This window comes from Pyrus communis, chromosome 1 (genome assembly GCF_963583255.1).
Source record: "Pyrus communis chromosome 1, drPyrComm1.1, whole genome shotgun sequence".
NCBI lineage: Eukaryota > Viridiplantae > Streptophyta > Magnoliopsida > Rosales > Rosaceae > Pyrus > Pyrus communis.
In genome coordinates, this window is record NC_084803.1 from 6,952,008 (window position 1) to 6,965,059 (window position 13,052).

The window sequence follows — 13,052 nt, forward strand, 5'->3', positions numbered from 1 at the left end:
CATCAATAATCAGTCACTTAATTCAATAGTAGCATCCATCTTACTTCCGATGCTTTAACAATACAAAATAGTACATGTGAGAACATATTAACTGATTTTTAACAAGATATTTACAAAGATACACGCACACACACATATCTGTATTTACTCGTTACACTTGATCTTCGACTAGAAAGGATGCAATCCTGAAGATGCTTTTGAGACCGAAATAATTTTCGATCATCCAAATGGGTTTCCTCTCATTGGAGAAAAAGTTTCTGAGCTGCTGCTGGGTGCTGGGTATTTGACGCTTGGTTGCCGAAACGGTTGCTGAGTTGTGGTTAGGGATCCAAAAGCAGCTTCGTCCTTGCCAAAGCCGCCAACTCCTTGCGGTCTGCAACGATGACATTAAATGAAAGTTAACAAATTAGACATAATCGCAGACGAAATTTGTGAATATCATGCACGTTGGTCCATTCATGCAAAACAAAAACGTAAGAGGAAGCAAGACATGGTGTTCTGATAGCATATGCTCTGCAAAATATAGGGAAGACGACAATGGCGGAGCTATCAAGGGCTGCCAATGTCGAGCAAACTTGCCTCCAGATAATATGGTACAAAGGAGATAGTTAAGAACGATAATTTACCTTAAAAATTGCACATTATTAGGTAATTGATGCCCCAAGTACGACCCTGAGATGATAGTATTAGACATAATACAAGACAAGAAGCCAAGAAAGAAAGTTGACATGAAACATAAGGTAACAAAGTGAATTTACTTGGAGAGAAAGCATTTGCGAAGGAAGGCGAGTGTGAAGGCATCATCATGGATTCATTAGTTGGAGACTGGGGTGTCTTAAACTGCGACATAGTAGGAAGGCTCGAAGCATGCATCAAGCCTGGTACTGGCACGTTATGCAGAGCTCCTTGCAATGAAGACATGGAAGGAAACTACACGACGACAATATGTGAAGGTTAAAAGGTGAATGCCATAGATCTGAACTTTTATTTCGTGATAAGAAAACTAAGAGCATAAACTTTAAACTTTGCAAAAAAGAGAGAACACGATATACGAGATATCAATTGAATGTTGTGCGTACATGTGTGGAAGTTACTAGACTTTTTTCTTCATCAAGATCAAAAGGGTTTTTGGGTTTTGCTGGACCCGGAAATACTGGAGCAGGCTGTAAATGAAAATAACATGTCAATACCCTCCATATTGTATGCAGAAATTAATACACAACATACTCAGATTTGTAATTTTTTACGCATTATATACCGTCGCGGTAGGGTAATACTGCATGCTGTACCCCATTCCATGAGCTGGAGCAGTATGCCAGCCTGAAGCTTGTCCAGGAGCTGATGAGTAACTTGCAGTAAAAAGGTCCTGCAGAGAATTTAACAAAAGACAATCAAGAAACTTACCGGAAAAACTGCATATGTATGAAGCAAATAACATAATTTCATACCGCTGGGAGTTCCTTTCGCATACTAGAATTCATTTCCACTTGGGATTTAGCTCCACTGCCACTGTCGGTGTGTTCAGCTGGATTTAACATAGATTGAGATGATTTTTCAGCAGGAATACTGAAAGATCTTTGTATGCTTGGTTCCAGTGACAAATTCCTTAACTGCATATGTATATACATTAAGCAACAAGGTAAGCAAGTCGCGTAGCAGATAAGAAAATTAAAAATTATCATTCGAATTCATGAATTGAGAGTAATTAATTAAGGAGAAAGCGATTCTCATCTTACCTCACCATTTGAAGCTCCAACTCCATAATTGACATGATGTGAAGTAGAACCACTATCCGCAGCGAAGGATATAGAGGACTGATCTTGCTGTGTACTTAGTACTAACTGCTTCTCATCAGTTGCTTTTACAGTGGTGTCGCCACCAAAAATAGCAAGATCTTGCACAGGACCTGCATCAGTAGGTTGTGCTGCCACAGTGGTACTAGTCAATGTAGATGTAGATGCATTACTTGTATTAAGTAATGTTGGCATCTGCTCTGCAGTTGCAGCTGGGGAAGCACCATCAGGGGGCATGGTGTTTATGCCCGCAGTTGAGGGAGCACCATCATTGCGTGGTGTCTCAGATGCATTACTCACAGGAACAGATGAGGGACTTGCCAATTCAAATAGCAAAGATTCCAGAGGGTCTGCATTTGGAACCGCAGTTGGAACCTGAGGTGCCTTCTCCGTTGAAGATGATTCAAATGAGGCCCAGTTGTTATCATTATTGGGTACAGGTGTTTGTTCCAATTGCGATTCTGCAGCATGTGGGGGCTCAGAATCAGTATTGAAATCAATCAAGCTTAATACTTTTTGTTCCGCCGCATTCCCAACATGGCCACCAGTAGATTTAGTTTTCTACAAAGAAAACCACAAACTATAAGTGCATATTTTTCTTGAAAACCGTCTACAAAAAGAGTAGTAGGAAGCTTGATAAACTTTTTGGTAAGGTTGGCCTTTCTACGCCATTTAAGTGTCCAGGTGCACGGATCTCACAAAAATAAATTGATAGACAGCATTGTAAGAATTTAGATTCAGGATCTCCTGTACATAGAACCCTCCCCTAGCCACCCGAAAGAGGAACCACTATGTGCATGACCACTTATGTCCATGTGAGGGAATGCTAAAGCAGTACATATAGAGTAGGGACATATAGAATAGGGAAAAGTACCCATTGTTCTACGCCAACAGAAACCAAAACATGCTTAAAAAAATACTACGGAAATAAGAATGTGCATAACAAATAATGGGTCTCATGAAGGAGAAGTGCATTACAACCGCATAAAAAAAATAAATTAAAAAAAAAAAAAAAAAAAAACCTATACTTCAAAGAACTAACCATCATAACGTAAGCAGCTACCCACCTGATTATGAGCAGAACCATCAGTATCCTTCTGATTTGCTGTGGACCTTTCACCAACCTGCGGAGGAGGCACATTTTCCCCTATTTTATCTTTAACAGGGGGCGCAACAGGAGAACGGGAGCTTTCTGCGGTCTTATTATTGTCTGGTGTCCTGCTTTGGACCTTGTATTCTCCACTTGAGGATCCTCGTTTTTCTGCCCGAATCCTATTATCAACTATCTCAAAACGTAGAGGAGCTTTCTTAAAACCACCACTTCTTGAATTTTCTGGAGAATATTGAGGACTTCTTCTTTCATCATAGTAATATCTTAAATTTCTTCCACTTGGACTATAACTATAACTCCGTTCCAACCTGTTATCATCATGGAAGCTCCTGGATCCAGTATGATGTCCACCAACCCTCCGATTATCATCAGACCCCTCAATGCTCTGTATTAAATAAATAAGAATCTTTAACTGGAAGCAACCAACAAGAATCGCATCACTACAGAATTAAAATGAGGTCTATATTTGTAGTGCTTGCTGCTGTTGATATTGTATGCAAATCAGGAATGACCAAGTTCTCCACAAGACAAAAGTAGTATCATACGAAATAGAAATGTATTGAATAGGCAATTCTAAAATAAATGGCTCACCAATTGCAGCCTTGGGAGCTTGTTGCCACTCCTCTCACTAGTGTTGATACTCCTCGTGCCGACACTCCTCTCACCAGTGTATTTTCTATCAATGTATACATGCTTGATAAAACTCCTGAGTCCATGAAGATTACTGCAAAGTAGTATGTGAATTAGAAAACATCCGATATGAAGTATTCCATACTACAAAGAGATACATGCTTAATCACCTGGCATCAGGGTAAGAATGGTACTGAGGATCCCAATCTTTAAAATAAATTTGTCTAACTCTCTGTAAATGAACGCTTTAGTAAGAATGTTAGTGGATGAGAAAGAATGATAGTGAGACAAATGAATGTACATGCTCACCTCGTTTCCCCCTGCTTGAAGTGCACTAACTTCTTCTGCATTAAATTTGGCCATTGACACTGATTTTACTCGGTGAGTGAACTCCCGACTGGACGATTTGAAAATCTTAATTGGTCAGCACTGAGAAGATGCAAAATCAAAACAATCCCACGCAGAACTTATGATCAAAACCAGACATGACTACTTACTGTACTCCACTACAATTTGTACAGACGAATGTCATGAAGGTGGTGCAAACATATTGTGGTCCCTGCACAATGAATACATGTTTAAAGGAAAACTTCATATATTCACTCCGCAAGAATCTTCTCATATATCCTTCTAAGCACATGGGCGTGCATTTACGGATTTCGAATATTAATTGGCAGGTATTAATAAATACAGTGTTTTGCTGCTTCCACTAGTACAATGCTGCAGATGAAGAACCATTAATGATGCCTGTAGTTTCACTTATTTGGGCACAATATAACAAGAAGACGCCATACCAAGCTATTGCAGTTGATGCATCTTTTATTCTCGGGAAGTTTCAAAAGACTGCGAATTGTTCTTTCGATTTTCTCATCTTCCTTCGACCCTTTTCCCATTTCTCAGAAAATTATGAAACCTGAACAGAAAAAAGAGAATGGAGAAATAATTATTGCAACAACCAACACAGCCACTGAGCTTAACTTTCTCTTCCTCAATTTTCTCACCAAACCGATAGAAACCAATAAGGAGAAAAAACAACCTGATTATATAACCAGTGTAGATTAAATCAATTTCTGCTTAAAGAAAATATGGCTCCTCCAATATCCAGAAAATACAGTGTCATCTTCCAAAAATAATTCAAATATCATCCATAAAAGTAAACTGAAATACCGTATCCTGTCTCTTTTAAAGAAAAGGGAATCCCTTTTCAACCAACCTACATGCCAATGCAATATATTACATCAACATCACTTTTTCAACCAACCTACATACCAATGCAATATATTACATCAACATCATTTTCCCTCCTTCTCCTACATTTTCACAGCAACCAAACAGAATCAAAATCCGATAAAATGAAGCAAAATAATTTAAACAGATGCAAATGTTATTGCATGAACATCAATTACCCTCCTTTACTTCTCCTACATTTTCTCAGCTACCAAACAGATGGAAAAGCAGGTTTTGCCTCCAATTATTATCAAAATCTGATAACTGAAGTAGAAGAGTAAAAACAAATGCAAATGTTGTAACACGAAAGGCAATTACCCTCCTCTACTTCTCCTACATTTCTCAGCAACCAAACAGATGAAAAATCAGTTTTTCACTCCGATTGTTATCAAAATCCGATAAATTGAAGAAAAAATGCAGAAATTTTACTTTCTTTTCCTAAATTTTCTGACCAACTAAACGGAAAATAAGAGGAGAAAATCAAAACCAACCTGATTATAAAACCAGTGTGGCAGCTCGAATCTATGTCTGCATCCACAAGCGAGCAGAGAAGAAACCCTATAAATTGGGAACCGAGAGAGAAATTGAAGATAATAAGCGTTGCGGAAGACGATCCGAGGAGGCTGAGAGTCGGACATTTTTGGTGGGAAGTCGGTTACAGAGGCAACGGAGGGAAAGAGACCAAAGGGAGAGAGTGAAATTTGCCGATTTTACCGCTTAGCAATTATAGCCGTTGAACCCTTGCTGATTTTTGAACGGTGCTCAAGTTTCTCTGTAGTACCAAAAAAGACTTCCAAAGTCTTTCAAATTAAGGGCGGTTTGAATGTGCTTTTAAAATAATTGAAAGTGTTTTTGGTGAAAATATTTTTGAAACCAATCCTTTGTAAAAATACAAGTAAATCCTGGAAAATCACTTAAAGTACTTCTTGGAAGAAGCACATAACTGGTGCTTCTTGCAGAAAGCATTTAAAATGCTTTTGGAACCCAAAAATATTTTCTCTAAAAACGTTTTCAGCCATTTTAAAAACACATTCAAACCAGCCCTAAACCATGAAGCCTTTTTCTTAACAATAAGATACATGCTAAATTCATTTAAATTACGGAAACCGAAATTTAAAATTCTAGCTTTTGCTGTACAGGCAAATTTAAGAGTTTTTTCACCACACGAGATGAGTATTGTTAACATACAGCACAGCACACTAGCTCTTGGTTTTGAGAAATTTTCCAATGTGCTGAATACAAAAGTTATAATACAATTGATTGAAATTACTTTTTTCAAGTTTCCTACCCGTTGTATTATTACCCTTTGTGTGCCAAATCATGCCCCAGACACTAAAAATATTACTGTACTAGACCGTGTTCTCGACACTGAAAACTCTATTGTTGGTTCGCAATCGCATCAAGGTGTCACGCATTTTCACTAGTATGTCGAGTAAAAGCTACAGTGTTTAACAGCAAAAGGTCATATATTCCTTTTTCTTTTTTTTCAGTGGTTGTATTATTTGGGCAAACTGCTCCCTAAATACCGAACACTCTAAAAACTGTAGGTTAAGGGGAAAAAAAACAGAGGGAAAAAAAACAAAAAAAAAGAAAAGGATCTGTACAATGAGATTGGCAGCCAAAATTTCATAAACCCCTTCCCTTCCCTAACTTGCAGGATGATCATGATCGGTACAACAGTCGCAATGGCTGGAGTGAGCAGACAGACAGACTGAAAGCCGGTAAAAGAATCTCGCCCGTACAAGAATCAGAGGAAGTCGAAGCGTCAGGGCATCGGAGCAATGAGTTCCTCCCCATCCCTACTGTTCATGGCTCTCATGTTAGAATTGCTCTGTGGTATCCGCGTGAAAAAGACCAAACAAAAAATAGCCACCACCACTGACAAAGGAGAACCAGAACAAAGACTGATTCCACCAAAAACATTGTCGGAGTCTCATCTACTAGAGTCTCTTTGGGCTGCAGAACGGCAAGCTGAGAGGGATTTGGCATTTCCATTGTATCGTCTCACGCTTAACTGTGGTGTTCTACTCTTCATCATCGCTGGAGTCCTCGGAAGAAGTTTTGATCGCTTCCGCGGTCACGAGAGAAACCACGGCCCTGTGGATTGCTTGATCTGCTCTGTAAAACAATCTCTGAGCTTTATCTCTCTTGAGCCTTGCCATTTTATGTGCATGCTGGGCGGCACCAGATGCATCACGCAATCTGAACTCATCGAGATCAGAATCGTCCAGCAGTCCCATGCCATGCCTCGGAGACACTTCTGGTTGATAATACCGCTGGCTTGACCAATCAGGGAGACCTGCATTCCATCGATGAACTTCATTTCTGTTTCGTACAACTCTAGGACTGTATGAAGACACCATCTGGGGGCCAACAGAAGATACCATTCTCCCATATTTCTTTGACTTGCTCCTATGAATTCTGCGGAGACGATTTCTCCCAAACCCATCATTGCTCATCAACATGTTAGCTGCATCCCTTGGTGAAAATACCCCAGGCAACGTCTGAGACAAGGGGGAGTCTTCTAAAGAGTCATAGTTATGGCCTGGATATACCACCCTTTCATCACCGAAAGCAAATCCATTTGATCTCCTTCCTGAGAGAAGAAAGAAAACCCAATTAAGAAAAGATGCTTCCACAAGAAATTAGTCAAACAAAAAAAATGCATGTAGCGTAAAGATTTCAATTAAACATACTAAATAAGGCTAAACAAATACCAAAAGCATGGATACCATCGTGATCTCCTAACATGACACCATTATGTCCAGAAACTGAAAATTTCCTCTGTGACCGTTGTTTAGATCCCTTGTTGGGAACTTCTAGTCCCCGTGGTTTCAGACAAAAAGCAAACATTGGTGGCTTTTCAACTGATGAAGGTTTCCCATGGCATCCATTAGGGAGCGTGGTATTGGTTTTGATCATAGCTTGCTCCCACTCTTTCACTTGTTGTTGATACCTTTCCCATGACGGTGGCTGCAAAGGAAAAAATGAATTTTATGTGATGCATCAAGATGAATGAAAAGACAGCTGACCTTCATCAAGGAAAAGAAACAAGCATTTAAGCACGGCCAAGAAGTAATAGACATAAGCATCCAACCCCGTGAATTTACCACATGAAAGAAGCTCCAGAACCCACCCCCAAAAAGACCCATAATTTGGGTTTCAAATTACAAAAGAGTTACGGTATGAAAAGAGCGCTGGGGGGTGGTTTCCGATATTAACAGTAAAAAACAAAAAATACCTCTGTTAAGAAAGAATATGTACCTGAAGATGTCGGATTAAAGGCATTCCCTTCCTGAGCCTTTTCTGTTGCCAATGCTCATAAATGGATAAGATCACGTCCATGGGCCCAACTCCAGCACCATCCACGAGCTCTTCTATTTCTTCAGATGTGAACTCATGTTGATCAAATGCAGCCTTTTCAAACATGTCCATTGTTTTCTCAAACATCTCATCTTCGATCTCTGTTGAGCCACAATTGTGAACTTCTGAAGAATTTTGAAACTGCAAAATCCACTGCTCATCATCACTATCCATATCATACAAGACCCGAGATGGGTCCAAAGCCATTTCAACATCTGTTTCTATTTGCCGGAAATACTTTGCAGAGCTGCGAAGAAATGATATTTCAGTTAAATTATCATCACTTTCTTCAATTAAGCGGACACCAGGAATAGGAATGTTTTTTACTGAAGCAGAGCGGATATTCCGATTGTAACACTCTTCATGCATCTCCCTAAAAAGTGCCCACTGACTCCTATCTGGAAACTCTAAACCCCAATTCCAATCCCTTCCTCCTTTCCACATCATAGCATGAGTATAGCGGTTTGTTGTCCCAGGCTGCAAAAATTGATGTGCTTTGTATGAGTACTTTGTAGTCCCTGAAATTTTTACAGCAAGCTTCCACTCATTATGATCAAAAAGCTCTAATACAACATGGGCCCCACATTCCCTCCACCCTCTGTCACTGCCATTGACTAACACATTTGCCTCGCATGATAAGAGCTCCAAGTTTCTTTGGGAACCTCTGGAAGCATCTGATGACCTCTTCTCATTATTAGCCCTCCTGATTCGTTTATGAGGAAGACCCTTCTGAAGGTTTCTTTGCTTCGAACTAAAATCAAAACCTCCATAAGGCAAAGTGTAGGACACCTGAGTTCGCGGCTTCTTTGGTCCACTGCCAAAACCATTATGGAAAAGATCAGTTCCATCAGACCAATTATGTGAGAGGTGTCCAAGTGATGAATTAATTCTATTTCGGTGCCCTGTACTTCTGGGAGCAGTGGGGTTAGGGCTGGGGATAATGCTACCATTCATATTCCAAGAAAATTCTGTAGGCTGTTGAGCACCTTGCACCTCCTTATCCACAGGCTTCTCATATCGGTCAAATGATGGAATTTCAACAGTGAGACCATTCGGAAAAGATTGGGAATCAGTGTCGGACTTGTCTCTACCAACCAAAGGCCTTGGGGATAAAGAACATTGATCTGACTCTGGATGATGGCTTTGCAATGCCTTCGACTGTACAACTTCATCTGTTCCAGTCTTTTCAAGGACACCAGTTCCACCAGAGGATACAGAAACATCAAGACCACCATTTTGGAAATGCTGAGATGAATTTGTCCGAGCTCCATGGCATACAGAAATAGCATTTTCAGCATCTGGTTTGGCACAGGACCCATTAGAAGTAGCATTACTTGGTGGAGCCTTCAAATTTTTCTGAGGAGTAATTTTCGAACCTCCGCTAATAAAGTCCTCGACGATAGACCAGTCAACTGCCAACATACTGCCAGAGTTTTCAACATGCTCCACTGAATCACGGTCGCCAAAGCAGATATTAGCAACACAATTTTCCATGAGCAGTTTAAGATGCAAACTAATGAAGAACGTAGGTGCTGCAGCAAAGGAGAGGGCAAGTGGAGGAAGTTTTCGGCATAGCTCATCATTACGAGAAGTAGGATGACTAATATTTACAGATGTAGATTCCCTGGAACCACCCATGAAGTTAATACTCTGCCTGGACCTCCTCTGTGTACCCTGGTTGTTGAAAAAATTAGAGTGAATACCTTCATAATACAAATACATTGAAGAACAATATAATTATCTACACAACAAGACCGAAAAAATTCTGTTAGAACCAAAATTATATTCAGAAAATGTGGAGAACATAAGACAAATACCTTGACAAAGGAGGAATGCACACAAAGAGACATAAAAGGTGATTGATTTCTTCCATTTTGAAGTGCTTTAATACTATCATAAGTGCATTCAGACAGGGGCAGTTTCTTGGTAAGCAAACAATGGCTCATAAGTTGCGAGTCTAGGTACTTCCACTTTGAATTTTTTACTTCCAAAAAGTTGTAGAATGCAAACACAAGTTGCTTCCCAAGATGCTGAACACAGGAGAATTTGAACCTGATTGAAGTTGCTGGTAACCGGAAATCAATAGACTTCCCCTGGTCATTGGGTTGATGAAACAATGACAGGACAAGAAAAACAAAGGCCACAGCCTGCTTCAAGCAACCTTCAAACAACAGAAATCTCAGTCCAACTACATTGTCAACAAAAAGCATCTCCAAGTAAACCTTTGGCCATGAAATCACCACTGCACCATACCTACACAGCATTGCAGCACGAAACAACCGAAACTCTACTCCAAAAGAATCATTAGTAATTGAATGCACTGGAAGGCCTAACTCAAAAGTAACTCTTCCTGGTTCTATCCGTGGAGGAGTTAATTTCAGCAGTCCTGCATCATCAATAGACCACAATGGTCCATTGGCATCCAAGCTTCCCAAGAAATCATACAGTGACCCAGGCTTACCCGCAGAGGCCTGGTCATCCTCGGATGTATGAGACAATTCAGACTCATTCTTCCGAAGCCGCCTTCGAAAGTAAACAATAGGCATTTTGCTATCTTTGAGGCTAGTGCTGCCCTGAGAGGTAGACTTTTCTTGCCTCACATCATCACATGATCTGCCAAATTTTTTATTTTTATCCCTTCTAAAGGAGCCGTCACCCAAAGATTCATGCAAAGTGGCACCTTCATCTGACAATGGCGGCACAGACTTTAAAGACAGACCAGATGTTTTTTGCTTCTTCACAGCACAGGAGGATGACTTGACCCGACCCGTAGATCGCGCCAACCATGAAATAATGGGTTCAGTGTCCATATAGCTGCCTATGCGGCTACCGTCCTCTGAAGTCAAGTTTCTCTTTTTCTTTTCTTTTCTGCATTTCATGTCTCCTTTTCTCTCATCAGGACTTCTATTCCTCACCTTTGATTTTTTCTGCTCTGTCTTACCGGGAACTTCACTAGGGAGTAACAAGAGCTTGAACCTCTCATTTTGAAGGTCAATCCATTCTTCATCCCGATCATCGTACTTCACATGATGAAGTTTTTTTTCCTTGTCATAGTCATTCACAAGACCATAGTACCAACTGTGGTCTAGAGGCCAGAAGACTTTGATTCTCTGGTTCAACACCCAGTAAGCATCCAAGTTCCCAAAGAAAACTTCATAGAAATGGCGCCTCTTCCTTGAATGTCCCTTTTCATTGTGCTGTTTCCTCGGCCTCAATACTCTACCAGAATTATCAACCGAATTAGATTCTGACCCAGAAATAGACTTTGACCTATGACTACCAAAATCCTGTTCAGAAGATAACAAAAAAGACAACCCATTTACAGAAGCCTTGTTGTTTGAAGAAAACCCAGTGCAGCTAGGATCAAACCTTGATGAAAGCATCCTTGCAGCATTCTGTTCAAGATTCTCCTCATCATCTTCTTGTAAATCGTGGCCTTCTTCCGTAGAACCATCAACCAAAGGCTCAGCTTCCTTTTCAGAACTTTTACTGTGAGGTGCCAAATCCTTCCTCTTCCTACGATTCCTCCGAGACTTCTTCAAAGATGAATCCCCATTGCTTACAGCCGAATGACTTGTAGGAACGTCTTCTTTCTTAGCATGTGGTGCTGAATTCAACTCACTATTTATGTTTTCTTTAAATTCATGAAGACCCTTTTTTCGCTTAACCTTCAAGGACTCTGCTTGAGCACCTAAATCATCACCATTTAACGTAGCTGTCTGATTTGTCTGATCAATGACACCCACTTTACCAGCAGACTCATCTGGCAGCTTGTGAGCGTGACCACCATCAAATTTCTTCCTCCCTACAAAACCCCGTTTACGCCTCGGGATTTGAATGACCTTATTATTCAAACTAAGTGACGAAACACCATTCAACCCACTACTGCTATCCAATCTCTCGCTCGACCCAGATTTCAATGCCTCCGGATCATGTGAACCAGAACTCAACCCGCTACGAAACACTTTATCTAAACTCTTCTTGCTACTGGTATTAACATTCTTCAAACTACTAAGAGAAGCCTCTTTCTTACTCTTCTTCGTCTTGCCCCCGTTCTCATCGCCATCCTCGGCACTAACTTTTCTCTTCAAGCTCTTGTTTTCGACACCTTTCCTACTTCTTGATTTATACAAAGTTTTAAGATCCAGAGATCTCGATTTTTCAGGAATTTCAGTGCCATGTGAGTTCTCTACTCTATTTTCCATCAACAATCCCTCAGTCCAACCGACCAAACCGACGAACCCCAATTTTCACATTCCATCATACATGTTTTCAGATCTGTTACACCAGAAACAACGCAAAAAATCACAAAAATCCCTCAACAGAAACCAAAATCAAACAATCAACCTTATTCCCCCACGCATTCAGATCATTTCCAGTAAAAACAACAAAAATTACATCCAATTTCAAATTAATCAACTCAATAGCACGCGTACCTTAACCGCCAGACGACGAATCATCGGTTCCTCGAACAAAACGCGAAGATCACGAGCCCAAATCATGAATTAGGGATCGAATCCGCACCTCCCGATTTGAAACCCTAATGTAATTCCCCAATTTTCGAATTTAACTTTCGATAATTGTTGAAATTTCCCCTTTTTCTTAACCGTAAGAGACGGGACAGAGAGCTAGGGTTTCTTAGGTACCGCGAGAGTAAGGTTTTTGATCGAAAAATAACCAAAAAATCGATAACTAAATGGAAAATAAACGAATCCTCTGGATAATGCCACGTGGCGAAATCAGGGATGTTCGATTGGCACGTCCGAGGTGGGCATTCACTTCCTGTGGACGGTCGGATTTCGTAACAAAGAAATGGACCGTTCAGATTCAGGGCTTTATTTTTACCGAAAAAGTGTTGTTTGACGGATTTAAAACCGGGCCTCGTTTTCCATGAAATATCGGACATACAAATACAATTGCGTTTGGGC

At 40.3% G+C, this 13,052-nt stretch overlaps 2 protein-coding genes across 4 annotated transcripts; both read right to left on the reverse strand.

Annotated features, from left to right (window-relative positions):
* Positions 1-2: 2 nt before the first annotated feature.
* On the reverse strand, positions 3-5,469 carry LOC137747374 (probable ADP-ribosylation factor GTPase-activating protein AGD14). 2 transcript variants are annotated; one of them, XM_068487485.1, is made up of 15 exons: positions 5,253-5,469; positions 4,702-4,747; positions 4,329-4,447; positions 4,032-4,093; positions 3,844-3,931; positions 3,705-3,766; positions 3,496-3,628; positions 2,861-3,289; positions 1,737-2,354; positions 1,449-1,610; positions 1,259-1,366; positions 1,080-1,163; positions 759-930; positions 627-672; positions 3-373 (listed from the first exon to the last, which is right to left on the reverse strand). In XM_068487485.1, exons 3-15 carry the CDS (start codon positions 4,425-4,427, stop codon positions 220-222), a joined length of 2,217 nt encoding a protein of 738 aa, XP_068343586.1. In that variant the 5' UTR covers positions 4,428-4,447; positions 4,702-4,747; positions 5,253-5,469; the 3' UTR covers positions 3-219. The 2 variants fall into 2 exon arrangements, with proteins under 2 accessions (XP_068343586.1, XP_068343578.1); XM_068487477.1 differs by lacking the exon at positions 4,702-4,747.
* Positions 5,470-6,174: 705 nt separating this feature from the next.
* LOC137738591 (uncharacterized) lies at positions 6,175-12,776 on the reverse strand. 2 transcript variants are annotated; one of them, XM_068478105.1, is made up of 5 exons: positions 12,561-12,776; positions 9,942-12,402; positions 8,026-9,798; positions 7,494-7,734; positions 6,175-7,357 (listed from the first exon to the last, which is right to left on the reverse strand). In XM_068478105.1, exons 2-5 carry the CDS (start codon positions 12,327-12,329, stop codon positions 6,786-6,788), a joined length of 4,974 nt encoding a protein of 1,657 aa, XP_068334206.1. In that variant the 5' UTR covers positions 12,330-12,402; positions 12,561-12,776; the 3' UTR covers positions 6,175-6,785. The 2 variants fall into 2 exon arrangements, with proteins under 2 accessions (XP_068334206.1, XP_068334205.1); XM_068478104.1 differs by having other exon boundaries at positions 6,180-7,357; positions 7,479-7,734.
* Positions 12,777-13,052: the final 276 nt, after the last annotated feature.

Excerpts from the sequence above, each read along its gene's own strand:
- LOC137747374 (XM_068487477.1), bottom strand. The coding sequence starts at position 4,427 with ATGGGAAAAGGGTCGAAGGAAGATGAGAAAATCGAAAGAACAATTCGC. Across the intron at positions 1,611-1,736 it reads TTGGAGCTTCAAATGGTGAG|TTAAGGAATTTGTCACTGGA; the intron begins GTAAGATGAGAA and ends ATACATATGCAG. Across the intron at positions 673-758 it reads CGCAAATGCTTTCTCTCCAA|GGTCGTACTTGGGGCATCAA; the intron begins GTAAATTCACTT and ends CTATCATCTCAG.
- LOC137738591 (XM_068478104.1), bottom strand. The coding sequence starts at position 12,329 with ATGGAAAATAGAGTAGAGAACTCACATGGCACTGAAATTCCTGAAAAA. Across the intron at positions 9,799-9,941 it reads TGCATTCCTCCTTTGTCAAG|GGTACACAGAGGAGGTCCAG; the intron begins GTATTTGTCTTA and ends TTCAACAACCAG. Across the intron at positions 7,358-7,478 it reads CGATGGTATCCATGCTTTTG|GAAGGAGATCAAATGGATTT; the intron begins GTATTTGTTTAG and ends TTCTTCTCTCAG.